General features: G+C 45.3%; 1 protein-coding gene across 1 annotated transcript in view; it reads right to left on the reverse strand.

The window, feature by feature from the left end:
• Positions 1-537: 537 nt before the first annotated feature.
• The window catches only part of GRIN2A (glutamate ionotropic receptor NMDA type subunit 2A), a 107,089-nt gene continuing 91,989 nt past the window's right edge, over positions 538-15,637 (reverse strand). Inside the window, exon 14 of the mRNA XM_089476707.1 lies at positions 538-14,659. Within this exon, the coding sequence (XP_089332833.1) occupies positions 12,851-14,659 (1,809 nt within the window). The 3' untranslated portion in view covers positions 538-12,850. The remainder of the gene's footprint in view (positions 14,660-15,637) is intronic.

Genomic DNA, 15,637 nt, shown 5'->3' on the forward strand with positions numbered 1-15,637 from the left:
GTTCACCTTTCTGGTGTTAAAGGCTTGAACGTTAATTTTCCAGACCATTCAGTGCCTGAATATATACACACAGAGAGAGAGAAAGAGGCTGCTCTGTGCAACAATAAAGACAGTGTTTTACAATCACAGGGAGAATAAAAAACCCACCATCCATTGAATCATTTCATCCTCTGATTTATGGTCTATTATATTTTTAAGTCACCTGAAAAGATCCGACTTTTCCTCGCCTCTTGTTCTTCTTTTCGCACAAAGCCTTTCAACACGAAGAGGTTGCACTGAATGGAAAGAAGATGAAAAGCTACAGGAAATGAGCCTTTCCCTCCTGCATAGATTCTCCCCCGTTTGTTCTCTCTCGGCCCCATAAACCTCCGGTTCGGGTTATTTGGAGGACCAACGGGATCCTTCCTGGGATCTTTTGGGGATCATGTAAACGTAGGGAACCTAATGGGTCTTATGGGATTACGGAGTACATCTGGAAACCGGAAGATGAAGGAAGCAGAAAGAACGGCAAAATGACAGAGCCTTCCTTTTCTTTCCCATTTTCGTATCAATTGGCAGAAATTATCTTTATTAGAAAAATGAATTTTTTCACGTATTTACATTTTGTACATCTTTTGTTATACTTGGCACATGTGTTTTGTTTTGTTTTGCTCTCTCGCAGGTATATACATTTCAATATGTGCAAACATTCACATTCCTCCATCCCCTCGCTATCTTCTCTCCCTCTCTTTCTCTCTCTCTCGTTCTCGTCTTTTTTTCTCCTGCCTACATAGTTTTAACAAAAATGAAAAATACAATACAGTTTTTAAGACAACCATAAGTAATTATATACTTTTTTGTTGTTTCTTCTTCTATCATCAAAAGTTTGAAGCAAACATTTGTGGGTTCTTTGTAGATATGTTTGAAAAATATTATTTATACAGTATTAGAGCACTTAAGTCATGCATTTGGATTTAAATATGCTGGATTTGGGGTAAACGGCTGTCGAGACAGAATTACAGAACAAAGGAACGAAGGAACGAAAAAATCCTGGATAACAGATTATTTTGTGTTTGTGGTTGTTGTATCCTTTTGCATCAGGATATCCTACTATCCAACTATCAGTGTTAAGATTGTAAAGAAGTCTACATGTTGTGTGTATGGACATACTTGGTATCTCTTTATGTGCGTACATGTGTATGTCTTTTTTGAGTTTAAAAAACTGAAAGTTGTGTGTTTGTGTGTTGCCAATGCGCTTGCTTCCATTTCCGATAGCTGGTGCACACAACTGTGCATCTGTTGCAATGCAATGTTAGTGCCACAAAGCTTGGCTCTCATGCGTCTCTTTCAACTCAAGCTTTCTCCCAGAGCTTCACTTTCTAAGGGCTTCTCTTTATACATTTGGATCAGGGTTGGAAAACAACACCCCCGAGTCATTGTTAAGTGTACACCTAAACGTAAGTCGTGTGCAAACGCAACCAACATATCCTAAAATACATGAATACCATGCAGGGAAGCTCAAGGTATGAATCTGGGGTTGGATGGCACTCCTTTTGGGACAAAAAAAGTACAATTTTGCAACTCTAACAGCATTGTTTCTTACATCCTTTGTCTACTCATCCATATGTTCCCATTGGGTTCAATGGGGCTTACTCCCAGGTAAATGGTGATACGATTGCATCCAAAACTGTACTAACTTAAATGCATCCAATATTATGTCTGCAACCAACGTATAAAGAATAGCAGTTGTATATAAAAACCAGTGTATTTTGGGTACCATTTGTAGGATACAATGAGAATGCTAAATCGATGGATTCTCAATGGTTTAACTCAAGCGTTTCATACAAATGATTCATGGGTGGATAATATTAGTAGGGCGTCTCCTGCTTTACAAATACAAAATGATTATCCAGAAGTATGTCTTCTTCATGTATTAAAGGTTAAAAAAAGAAAAGTCATCCCAAGTGGAGCGATATGTTGTTGGCTGGATTCCCCCCGTGAATACATCTACATATGAGACGGTTGAGTTGACCATCCTACTCTTCATTTGGCTTTATCATCATCACTACAACACAACTGATGGAGGGCTCTTGTCAGAGCTGGGGGGAAAGTCCCTTTTTCAAGACCATCATCCCCAGAATCCGCCGCCACTGTTTTGGGGGGATTCTGGGAACGGTCAGTGCACAAAAAAGCCACTTTTCTTCCAAGCTCTGCTCGACAATGAACTCTTTTTAAGCGCATGCAGTCTTCATGCGTTCTGATTTTTCAAACACTTTTTGCAAACACCTGCGCCGCGCTTCTGCATGCGCCAGAAGCAATCTATTTTGAAGACATATATGAATGGGTGCATTCAGCTCTAAACTGGGAGACGCTTTTTCCAGCCCTACGTTTTGCATTTTGGGTATCCAATCCAAAACCCTTAGGAACCAATACTCTGTGGTTTGTTGTTGCAAGAAACAGCTACCATCCACCCAAGAGCTGGGTACTGAGAAACCAAGAGACAAAATATATACACACAGAAGTGTTTGCGAATATAGTCTGAGCCCTCTCTTCTCCAAGAAATGACACGGGAATCGGGGGTGCTTTAAAATGATGGGTTCCTGTAATGGGAAAAGGGTCAACTACCTGGCCTTTGGGATCCCTTTGGACGCTGCGATTCGGGAGCCTCATGATGTCTGCCACTTCTTCCACCAGGCCTCGATTCTCTATTGCAAAAGCCATTTATCTTTTTGCAAGGCATGGATTTATTTCCCCGCCAAGTAACTTTTGCTAGCTAGCCCTTCAAAATTTATCACCAAACGCTTTCGCTCTGAAGTATGATGCTCTCAAGGATGCATCAACAAATTGCCTCGGAAGACAAGTTGGGGGGAAAAATAAGGGGAAGGGGGAGAAGAGAGCATTAAAAGCAATTTATGCAGAGTAAGAGAGCATCATTTCCTCGTATTTACGGCGGGATGCGCGCATGTGTTGTAATCCCATTTACACCGTCGTTTCAGATTTACCTCCCGATGCCCTCCTTGCCGGAACGTCAAATGTTTCCAGAAAAACCTAACAAGAGATTAAAAAGATGGCTACTCAATCTGGATTTCTATTTGAAGGTATTTCTAGGCTCCCTTTTCCAATTCTACATTTCTGCGATTCCAAAGTGAAGAAGACGGGCGACATAAGCGAATATATGTATATATAAATGCATAAATTAAACAAGCAAGGCACAATTCGACGTGAAAAGGGAGAAACCAGGGAGGCAGCGACGTGAGGGAAATGGGGTTTGGGATCAAGACTTGAGCAAAGAGGAGCAGTGCTTATGCATGCCTTCCTAACCCTCGGCCACCAGCGAAAAAGGCAATATTCTGCCTCCAATGGATAGAGCTTATCTTTGGATGTCCCTTCAAGTTGCCTTTCTACTAACGGTAATCCCATGAGTTTCATAGAGTTTTCTTAGGCAAGGAATCCTCAGAGGCGGTTTGGCCAGTTCCTTCCTCCAAAACATAAATCCCTTTGAGGCACCAGTTCCTGTCTGATCTTAGAAGCTAAGCAGGGCCAGATACAATCTGGTAGTCCTCCAACCAAAGCATTTAGGAGATTGCAGTGCTGGAAAAGGACATCTCCAGCACTCTCCAGTTTGGAGGTGCCTTGAGACCAGATGGAAGTACCCCTTGGGTTCCTGCCACAAGCGCTTATCCCAAGGCACCCCAATCTCCATCACCTTTAAGGGCTTAGGTCAAAGCACTGCCAGCCTCCAAAGATGGTTTTTGAGGGCCATGTTTGGTCAAGCACAACCATCGCTATGAATTCCCCAACCATTAGGATGCCATAATTCCGGCTTACCCCTAGCGTAACTGTTGAGGAACTTGTCCGCTTCTATAAGTGACTTGTTTAAGACCAAAACTCTTTGGCTGGGTGATTCTGAGAGTTGAAGCCCCCCAAAAATGTCCCTATTCCGTGCTCTGGTAGCAAACACAAGCGCAATCCCAAGATTTAGCTTTTGGCACAGTCACCATCTCTGACACATATGTTCCTCGTATCACGTAAAACAGACACGGGAGTAACTCATCCTACTAGAGTTAGACCCACTGAATCAGTTCCTAAAAGGTGGGTCAACACTGGCATTGAGTCCATGAGTCTCCTGCAGTTGGGGCAAGTCGTTGGAGTCAGGCCAATGACAACCAACGTGGGAAAGCACTACATGGTCATCCTTGTATTGATTTATTGATTTACAAAATTATTTGAGGCTCAAGTTAGTAGGCAAAATTATTTGCTGGAAGAACTGAGGAATGGGGCGGGTGGTGGATTTTAGTGGATGCCCCTAAGCATCTCCATCGCCCAGCTGCCTCCCTTCATCCCATAGGCGTGCAAAAAGCAATGCTCTTCAGTCAACTTCTTTGGTACAATGTGGGACAGCAAGCAGCATGCGGAGGAGGAGGAGGAGGAAGACTCCGACTCTATGGCCACAATCCACTGGGAGCTACTTCCTGGTGGATCATGTCCAAAGGAAATCTTGTGGATTATTTCACGCTGTTAAAGGAGGTTCAAGATGTGTCACAAACGTACACTGAACAGATCTGCAAGATGCTCACTTTGTGCCCTGCACTGACTTTTGTATTGTCTTTTCTTTTAAAGTGCTCAGGTGCATTTTACAATAAATACATGGAAGCATTTTCATGGATGGTGCCATTAGTCCTAAGGTCTAGGCTCACTGGAAGTAGACCTCCCAAGCCTTTAGACCCAGGGGCACAATGTTTTCTATTTAAGAGACTTTATGGGTACCACATATAAAGCGGGCATATGCCAAGCTAGTCTACTGGTTTACCTAGCCCAGTAGTCTCTAAGTGGAAGCAGCATTCAAGGATCTCCATCAGAGAGAGGTTTTTCCCATCTCCTGCTACCTACTCTAACCAAAGATGGATGTAAAAGTGCCCATGGTGGGCACTGATGCCATGTTGATACAGAAGCAAAGTAAAGAATACAGCCTGACCTCCATCTCCATGAGATTAGGTTTCACTTACCTATGTCTAGAAAAGAAAGGTCTCTCTAGACATCTGGAGGTTCTCCAGGGTGACTCTATGGTCAACTTCTGCCAGAGATTGACCACAGAGTTGCCCTGGAGGACCTCCAGAGGCCTAGAAAAACCACCTCTCCAGGCATCTGGAGGACAACTCTATGGTCAACTTCCAACAGAAATACAGTGTACACCATTATCCATAGTTCTCGCTATGTAAGTCTGGGAACACATCCCCATGGAAATAGGGATCGGACTGTATTCAATGCCGCACAGACCAACTGTAAGAGTAACTGCTCCTTGACTTGCGATGCCAATACTATCCATCCTCAACTTCTTCATGGCCCCCACCATTTGGCTAGGTGTGTACCCACCGTAACACAACACACAAGTGGTACAACTAGGTACAGCAACATGAGTACTTACGTCCTGCTTTGGGAAATACAATTGCATCTTTGCTTCTTTCCAGCGGAAGCAGAACGGGACCATTTTGGAAACACGTCTGTTTCAAATCACTGGACGAGGCTCCACACCAAAGTGTGACCGAATCCTGAGAAGTATAAGCGATGGCAGAGGTCAGTGTTAAATCCAGCCTTGACCCCTGTCCTGATGCTAAACATAAGAGACAAAGCAGATGGATCTGGAACCATGGTAAAGGTCCTATGACTTGGACATAGGAGATCCAAGGTACATGAGCATCCAGACATGGGAGAACCCAGCCTAATGTCAGGGTGGAAGAAGTGAAGAAGAGCTAGTTTCATAGAAGGAAACAGTGAAGAACTGAGAACAGAAGAGTGACTGGACCACATGGGATTAGGATTAAAGACATTAAAGAATAGGAATTATTAAAAGAATTATTCACTTGGTGGTTGGTGACAGAGGGAATCCCAGATGTTTTACAAGAGAGCCAGTCAAAACGCCTTCCCAAAACCACGGAAGAAGGGGAAAGCACACTGGGAATTGGAGAGCAATGGCAAGCAAATCAATAGTACTCAAACATGCCTCACAAATACTGGCAGCAAAGATGGGAAGGGCAGATCCTTTAAATGCAACAAGACTTTATTGCCTAGAGGCGCCCACAGCGTCTTCCTAATAGGGCTGCGAAAGAATTAGAAACCAGCTTTATCAATGTAGTCAGATGCCATGTCACCCCACCATATTGCGCGGGGCCTTAAAACAACGTAGGATGGGAAATCACACGATTCGGCTAGTTATGGATCATGCCTTGATGCAAAGAATGGTGTTAGAAAGGAAGAAATGCTTAAAGGAAAGATCTGTGCTAGAGTAAAGAAGGGATAGCCATTGCGTCCTCAGTTTTGCTCAGCTTTAAACGGTCGGTTTTATAGTGAAAGATGGAAATCTTGGCTGATGATTTAGCACTTCGAAGTTGTAGTTCCACCAAGACAAATAGTAACTTAAAAGACTGCAGAATGTTGTTGTTTCTTTTCTGTCTGCTGTCTAGCCTTAACATAGGGATGGAAGAATTTGAGAAGTGTTCGGTTGCTGGGGAAAATAAGGAAGAGGATATTACTATGGATAAGACCCTGAGTAAGGCTGGAAAGGAAGAAGGATTTGAATCGAAGGAGACTGCCTTGTGGAAAAAAAAAACAATTTGAGCGCAAGACATTATGGGATTCAGGGATGGAAAAGTGACCTGTGTCAAGGGAGAGCTGTGAGGACGCTTGGCGAGTGACCCAAATTTGTTAACCATTGGATGAGATCTGAATGTGGTCCGTTGGACAAGGTTATATTACAGCTATAAAACTCGGAGCTCTTGTTTTTGCCCCCAGAGAGTACTTGGGAACATTATCATGTTCCAAATCTGCAGAAAGCATTCTCCGCAGCGTGAGTCATGTTCCCTTGTATTGGGTCAATGACCTGCGCTACGGCGTGCAAAGGGAGCTTGTAGTGCCTTTGAGACCGACGGAGAGAAGGAAAGAAAAAGTTGGTGGCACAAGCTCTCATCGCCTTTGAGTCTACTTAGAGCATTTCAGGACAGAGTCATCACGAACTACGCCCGAGATCCCACACCAAGGAGATGATAGCGCATAAGTTACTCCCATGGTCAGTGCAACCTCCTTGTATGCCTTCAAGTCATTTCCGATTTATGGTGACCCTAAGGCAAACCTATCACAATGCTTTCTGGGGATGAGAACATGCGACTTACTCATGGTCACCCAGTGGGTTTCCATGGCCAAGCTGAGAATCAAACCCTGATCTCTAGAGTCACAGTCCCAACACTCAAACCACTATGCTGCACTGCTTCTCCTGCAACTTCCTTACTGAACTGCAATGTTGCACACCTGAATGTACTAGCAATGCATATTTGCACATCTGTGTGTTCACCGATACACATCTGAGCAGAGGCACCTATTCACTAACATGGGAAGCCATTGGCTACCACTCCGCAGATCCAACGTCCATTAGGAGTTGTCATCCTCTTTGGAGAACATACCAAGATCTACCATCACCTTCAGTAGCTGTTGCTCTGGCCTTGTCAGGCAAGGCGAGCTGCTAGTGGGAACAAGGCTCAACATCTAAAAAGAACCTAGTAGGCAAGGAAGGAAGGAAGGAAGGAAGGAAGGAAGGAAGGAAGGAAGGCAGGAAGGCAGGAAGGCAGGCAGGCATGGGAAACAGGTAGGCAATGTCTTGGGTGGCCCTCCAACACATTACTCAAGGGGTAGTCCCTGATTTCCTATAGGACTACTACAGTATAAATGACTCCAATGACCACAGCCTTAGCAACCTGGAAAGCATAGAAGCACAAACTATCCTGCAGAACACTGCCAGGCTTCCTTCGGAGTAAAGTCAACCATGGGATGAGCACAGAGGTGACATGATCTAACAACTATTACCTTTGGTATTCCCTGAAGCTATATTTAATATGAAACAGAATTGATCCATACGGATAAACCGATATTGATAAATCAGTTTGGATCTGTGTGACCCTCCTCGCTGGTGTGTGTTCGCAGAGTGCATATTTTAAACTGTGGCATTGGGTCTGTATGTGACCAAAAAAAACCAGACTGGAATTTCCCCCCTATTTGTTTTGTCTTTTGGGAGAAGGATTTCCAGGGGTGGCACTAAGGGCTTTCCCTCCCCAAATAATAACCCTGGCCCTCAGTGAGATTTCCCTTTATTTCCTTCATTTCTAGCATTGCATTAACTGAAAGCTTCAGCCGAGGAATTAGAAGCAGCGTTTAGGCATCCAAAGAAAAGAGACAGGCAAAGTGGTCAAGAGAATGCAAATACAGGAATGCAAATACAAAGAGTGACTGGCTCTTTGCAATGCTGGAAATTTGAGGACTGAAGGAAAATTTTATGGGGGAGGGATGATTCCTATTTAGAGAAACAATGCCTTCATTTTATTCCTGGCAGCTTCTCTCCAGGATTACAGGACAGGAACGTCCAGCCAAAATGTCCCTAGAATGGCCAGTAACTACAGGATCATCTAAGGTGCAAATCTTGAGTGTTTTGGATGAATATGACCAGAGAACTAAAAAAAGAAATGCAGCTTGCAAGTGTCGTTTGCAAAACCGCAAATCCCAGGATAGGACGGCGCTACAGCACTTAAGGAAAGGTTCCAACGAACGCAACGTATTTTCTAGAAGGAAAGAAAGTCACAAAAGAGAGAACCACTAAGCTTCTAGACAACGGGAAAACAAGACAGTTACTGCATTCCTGGTTGAGTCCGTTCAACATCTATGGCTGTTGGCATCATAGGTTAAGGACAATAATTTTAACATTGACGGACGGTTCGTTGGGATGGGACCGATACGGGGTTGTAAACGACGGAGTGACAATTGTTTTGGTGACAACTATATTGGGATTGGGAATGGGGGGGGGGTCTTGTTGTTGTTTTGGAGCAACACGAAGGAACAAGGAAGAGAGAGATACTATACAGCCCTGAGTTATCATCACCAACACAGGAGAGACACAAACGTTGTGTACACACTTAGGATTCAAGTTAAGATTATGAAGGCTACCGCTTTACAGATGTACGCTCCATACACAAAGACTTGGTTTTCGAAAAAAATCAAAATACGTATTTCCCCAGAGCTGCGGTGATATTCAAGCTGTGAATGCGGGACACTGGAGCTGGTGCGTGCGTGTGTGGCGTGTGTGTGTTTTCTACAAACCGGTTTCATTGCAAATGAGCATCTGTGCAACGGAACGAAAGTATTTGGACACCGACATAAAACCAACGTCTTACAAGTGCAATGAGTTGGGCCTACGTTTTCTTTCCCCCTTATTTATTTTTTGGCTTCCATCCCCAAAATGGGTCTCTCCAGAATCTTCTCCCTGGAATGTAGGGTCCATTTAGACTCAACAAGGCGGTCTTTGGGAAAGGATGCATCTCTTGAGGGGCGCGGGGTACAATTCACCCGATCCTTGTCCCTGAAAAACATGGTGGCGATCATGGCCTCAATCCTACCCATCGGTCCCAACTAGAGTAGACCCATTCAATTGGTTTTTGAATGGTGAGTCAACACTTAGGTAACTCCATGGATGGGTCTACTGTGGGTGAAACTTAGGGTGCATCTACATTGCAGAAATAATACAGAGCTCATTCCCACTATGTTTGAAACCGGTTCGCAAATCGGTTTGAAGCGGTTTATATGACCCTAGTTGGCACGTGTACCGAATTGGGGGCAACACGCTAGGCCCACTTAACCTGCATCTTTTTGAATCAATTTCAATTTGCCCATCGGCCAGCTGGAACGGGTCCAGTTCGAACCGATTCATCTGTCAATGTGAACCACAAGTGGGTTTATTTTATTTTGCAACAAGAAAATGCGACCGGGGCAAACGTAGCGCGAACCACACTCCGCTGCCGAACTGATCCATTGATTCAGATATGTACGTGGGAATGTGGCCATAGTCTGACACCACTTTAACTGCCATGGCTCCATCCTACAGAATCCTGGGATCTGCCATTTTGTAAGGCACCAGCACTCTCAGGCAAAGAAGGCTAAAGACTTTGCAAAAATACAAACCCCAAGATTCCATAGGATGGCATTGCAGCACTTAAGAGTGGAGTCGATTTGCATTATTTGTATGGTGTAGATGCACCCTAGGATTGAGGCCAACGTCCGTCCCAATATAGGGAAACCTGCCCCCCGACCCTATCTATGCAGCATCCATGCTGTCCAATCCCACCCTCGTCTTTCCTACAGTCAACTAGACTCTTTTGAGACTAAAGTGTATCTTTTTTTTAAAGTACCATAAAGTGCTATCCATCCAGGTCTGCTTTTTATGCTGCAACATCAATAGATTTCAATACAGAACTTCTCCTCCTGTGTAAATGGCCCTGGGACGCATGACAACAAGCAAAAGAAGCCATTTCAAACCTCTTCCATGCACTTGGGTATCATCCCATGCAGAGTTATTGGGGTACAATGCCCCACTGCCTTGACCAAGAGTGGGGAATACATTATGATTGATGAAAAGAAGAGTATCAACTACTACATCATTATGGTTTCTGCAGATGTTATGTCCTAGGACAGGGATCCTGTTAAAGACTTATATCTTTGGGGAAAACCTGGCTTAACATCACTTACACTGCGTTTGTATCTCCACCCACTTGCATGGAAAGGTCTGAAAGGTCCTCAAAATAGTGTTGCCAACGTTTCGCTGCTCCTACGCCCTTTAAGAGCAAAGAAATTTGCCAGGTGTTCTTGATGTCTCGCTTCACCTGCTAAATTCCTTACTTAAAAAAAATTAAATTAGCCAATGTCAAAACCAGAGCTGATCAGGTGTGAACTGACTCCAGGTATCATTAAAAAGAATGGGAGTTCTCGGAGAACACAGGCATACTTCTCATCCGCTTGTCCAATTTCGGGAACAGCGGGATGGAGCTACCTTGGTGACAATGAGGAACGTCAGTCCCTGTGGCTAAAGTGCGTCAGTCCCCCACAAACCCTTGATGTCCCCCCTCAAGGTAAATGATGGTTGTCGCTAGTTGGTCCCTAGGTAGGTGAATGGCCTGGAAATCTGTATACTGAGAGACCTGAGGACTCTCTTCAGATTGGCACAGGACAAGGACACCTAAGCTCCCTTGACAGGTTGGACGAAAGAAGTCTCTAGGTTGTCCAAGATGTAGAAAAGCCAGAAGACCACTCTCTAGACCAGACTCTGGGCCCCCAAATAGTTTGGACTTCAGCTCCCAGAAGTCCCAGCCAGCTTGGTCAACAGTCAGGAATTCTGGAACCTGGAGTCCAAAACATCTGGAAGACCAAAGTTTGGGGATCACTACTCTAGACACAAACACCCAAACTTCCTTCACTGGTTAGACCAGCGGTTCTCAAACTGTGGGTCGCGACCCCTTTGGAGGTCGAATGGCCCTTTCACAGGGGTCGCCTGAGACCATCGGAAAACACGTATTTCTGGTGGTCTTAGGAACCGAGACACCGCAATTTTATGGTTGGGTATCACCACAACATGAGGAACTGTATTAAAGGGTCGCGGCATTAAGAAGGTTGAGAACCACTGGGTTAGACAAGAGAGGTCTTCTAGGCTGGCCAAGATGGAGACCGCTCTCTCTCAACCTCTCTCTGCCTCAATGGAGTGGGACTCCCCTGGTTGACCTTCTCTAGGGTCCCAGGCTCACAACCATCACCATCCAAGACCTGTCCCTAGAGAAGGTCACCCAGAGCTCCAGGCGTCTTTAGGGGGAGACGGGGAACAATTCCTCCCGCCCGGCCCCTGCCTTGTCCTGGGACCCCTTTCCTGGGACAGGTTCCTCCCTTCCTGGTTGTGTGCCGCCTCGCCCAGCTTGGATCTGCCCTAAGAACGAGTGACCTCAATTAGTAATTAGGAAACTTCCATTCCTTTCAATGGGGTTTGGCAGGGGAGAAGTCCACGGTGGAGTGCAGCCTTGGTCTCTGTAAGACAGACAAAGATGAACACAATATTGTTTCCATTCATGGGCCCTGAGGTTAGTTTTTTATATATATATATATATATTTCTTTTGATCGACTGTGTTTAAAAAAACAAAGATGAGACTAAACCAAATAGATATAGTTATATATCTATATATACCTATATATATCATTGTTCTTTTTTAAAAAAAGAGAAGATGAGCTTTCTAATCTCTTTGACAAGTCTTACCGTTGTCAGTGTGCAAATGCATTCTTAACTCTTTTTGTATTTTTTGTAGTTGTTCTGTGTCAAAGTACATGCATACCATATTGCTTATTCTCTATTAAAAAATAAAGGTTTTGGGGCGGGGAGGGCAGGATTTCACGGGGGCGAAAGTGCTGGAAGGACTTGGTCCGAGGGACAAGGTAAAACAACCATCGTCATAGAAAAATAACATAGTTGCCAACAGGAAACCGGAAGGGCTATTCCAACATGGAATGAGCATCCATGGGCATCGTTTTATTTTTTGTGAACCAACCCCGGGGGGATATATTTACACTACAGACTGCAAAACAATTTTAACGGTGACTCCATCTTCCCAGGGAACAGTAATATTTTATGAGCAGAGCTAAGGATCCGTCACATCAAACCCAAAGCGCCGCCACAAAGCTACGGCTCCCAGGACGCTTCAGGGGACGCCATGACGGTTTAAAAGACATAGAAAACCCAATGTAGGTTTGTAGTATAGATATGCCCTTGGAGAGAGGTATTTTAGCTTTCGTAATTTTCTTTCCCTTTCTTCCCTTATTATTTTTGGGAGCAACCGCGTAACCAATTGGCACACCAATTTGACCAGTAAAAAAGACATTGCAAATCTCCAATTTCCGCTCCACCTTTAAGGAATATACCCCCTTCGCTTCTAAAGGATGCTGGCAACTATGTTTCCCTATAGATAAAAGTGTTAATGTTTTTTTTTTCTGGAGGGTGGGGAGGGAAGAGGAAATAAATAGCTAAACATCTGATTCAATGCTAGGCATCTTCTTATACACGCGTCTATTGCTGCAGGAATTTAAAACTCTTGGAGCCGTGTAGGCGCTATTCTGATTTGCAGCGTAAGGCATCCCATGCTCCAAAATGTACATGTCGTTGTGGACCCGGCTGTCTCTGGAACAGTACGAGCCGGTCGATTTGACCGACGACCGGGAGTAACTATCATTCCTCGCTTTGGTAGGCAAGGATAGTTTATAAAGGCCTGCGGGACTCCGCCCGAGGGACAAGTGTTGGTCGTCGCAAAGCGAGTGCAGAAAAGGGGTCTCTGCGGAGCAGTCTGGGTACAGAGACTTGCTCCTCTTACCGTCGTCCAGAGTGCGTGTGAAAAGCGGGACATTGTTGCTCAAGAATTTGCTTTGGGGAGCATTTAACAGGTTTGCATAAGGGCTGCCACCTTCGAGAAACTTCTCCCGCTCCCTCAGGCTTACGCTGCGTGCCGGCCTCCCGGCATCCGCCTCCCGGGACTTGTCGAAGAGGTTGTCGAAGGAGTGCTGCCGGCTGATCTTCAGCTTGCTCTTTTTGGGCGGCGGCTGGGTTTTGTTGTTCTGGACCCAGTTGTGCCGGTAGGTTTCCCCCCGCGGCATCGAGTTGGCCGTCTCCTGCAAGGTCTGGTCTTCGTCGATGTCGTAGAGGTTGCCCATCCGCACGCAGGAGTCGCACTTGTAGGGCGACCGGCTCAAATAATGGCCGGCGTAGGCAGGCAAGGTGGAGAGGCAACTTCTGCAATGGGTGGCCGTCTGCCTGTACCTGTCGTTCGCCTCGCTGAGCGAAGCGTTCTTATCCTTCAAGCTGTAGTGCTTGGAGTACAGCTTGTATTGATCATTACTTGGAAGACTTTCCTCGTTGGGCAAAGGAGTCCTGTTACCCGGCTCCACCTTCCGGTAGCTGTCGTCCTGCTCCTGATAAAGGTCAGGGAACTCCACCGACTCAGGAAGGATCATATTCTCAATATACTGGGGCGTCTCCAGGTGAAAGCCGCGTTCCTTATCCGCGTCGATAATATAAATTTTATCCCGGGGCAGGGATTTGTTTTTCAGATATGTCAACTCCACTTCACTGCAATCCTTGGGGTATTTCACCACCGGCCTCTTCTTCACGTTGTCCTTGGACTTGTGGTGCTTGTTGTTGTTCTCGGCTTCCATGTGGCAGGTGGCCCGGCTCGAGGTATCCGAAACGTCCGAGCAGATGATCTCTTCGGGGAGATACCGCGGGCCTTTCAGGGAGTGCTGCCGGTTCTCATCTGAATCGTTCTCCCTCTGAGATCCTTGGCCTTGGCGGAGAGATTCCTGGCGCAAGGATTCGACCGATTTCCTCCACAGCTGCCTCGGGCGCGAGTTCCCTTCCGCCTTGGCGGCAGCGGCTACAGCCACTTCCACCGTGTTTGGGTTGGACTCGTTGAGCGTGAGGGGGTGCTGGCCTTGGAAAACGTAGTTGTTGAGGTTGTCCTTGTGCCGGTTGCCCATGAAGGTCTGGAGGTCGCTCATGTTGTCGGTGAAAATGTTCTCCTTGGGCGGGAAGGGCCTGTTGTTGTCTGGGAACATCAAGTTCCCCTTATCCATCATCATGTCCATGATCAAGGAACCCCTGTGGATGAAATCAGATGTTCTTTTGGGGGAATTAATCCGTGAAGGGTTCATGTTGGTGATGTTGGTCATGTTCTTGGCCGTTCTCAGGAGTTTCAACATGTTGGTTTGGGAACTGGTCAAGGTGAAGCTGGGTGACTTTTTCTTCTCCTCAATGTGGACCCCATGGATGCAACTGTAAATACCCTGCAAAGGACAGAGCACAGAACCACAATTAAATTTCAAACCATAGTCGACACATGGGCTACAGTCCCAACAACTCCTTGTTACAGCAGAACTATCTGCATGGATCTCCTAAGGAGAACCTATCACTGGGTTTTCTTGGCAAGATTTGTCCAGAGGATGTTTGCCCTTACTTTACTCTGAGGCTGAGAGAGTGTGACTTGCCCAAGTTCACCCAGTGAGTTTCAATGGCAGAGCAGGGATAGTTGGATAAATAAAAATGGGGAACACATAAAATTGGCTCCATCCCTTGTGGACAAATGATTTCATTTGTCATGTAGACCTACTAAAGTGGATTTGCTAGCCACCACTTACATAAATCCCATTGATTTCAATGCATCTACTGTGATTTGGATTAAAGCTGGATGAAATAAAACAGAACTTTGGTGTACATTCTGATCAAATGGATTGTGTCCTAAAGAAAGAGCTGAACTGGGTAGGTTTGGATCCAGAAAGAGTGTTTTTGTGGACTGGGAAGCAATTCTGGGTAGCTGTGCAGGATGCAAACTAGAACCTTTCCCAAAAACGCAAGAGAAAACAGGGACGAGGTGGATTTCTAATACAAATCCCCCTCCGCCATCCTCCGTCCGCACCTTGGCCGTCTCATGCAATTGGGCCTCCAAACTCAATAGTCCCATCCAATTATTTTCTGTACGTTTTGGCAAAGACTGAATCGCAGAGTCAATTAACTAATTAAAAGCAAAACACCACACCGCTGGAAGTTGCCAGATATTAAGACTAAGCACATTTGCAACTCAGGTTTAAGCAAATAACTTATTTGGCTTTTTTTTTAAGGGGGAATAAAGTTGGCTCCATCCCTTGTGGACAAATGGCTTCTTTTGCTATGTTAATCGATCGTCCTTATGGAAGCTGTATGTTGCATTGAGGATGTGGGTTGGAGATACTCAGCATTGTTATATATTGCAGAAAAGCACAATAGAT

The sequence above is a fragment of the Sceloporus occidentalis genome, unplaced genomic scaffold, assembly GCF_023333645.1.
Source record: "Sceloporus occidentalis isolate IW3139 unplaced genomic scaffold, rSceOcc1.0.p SCAF_10, whole genome shotgun sequence".
Lineage (NCBI taxonomy): Eukaryota > Metazoa > Chordata > Lepidosauria > Squamata > Phrynosomatidae > Sceloporus > Sceloporus occidentalis.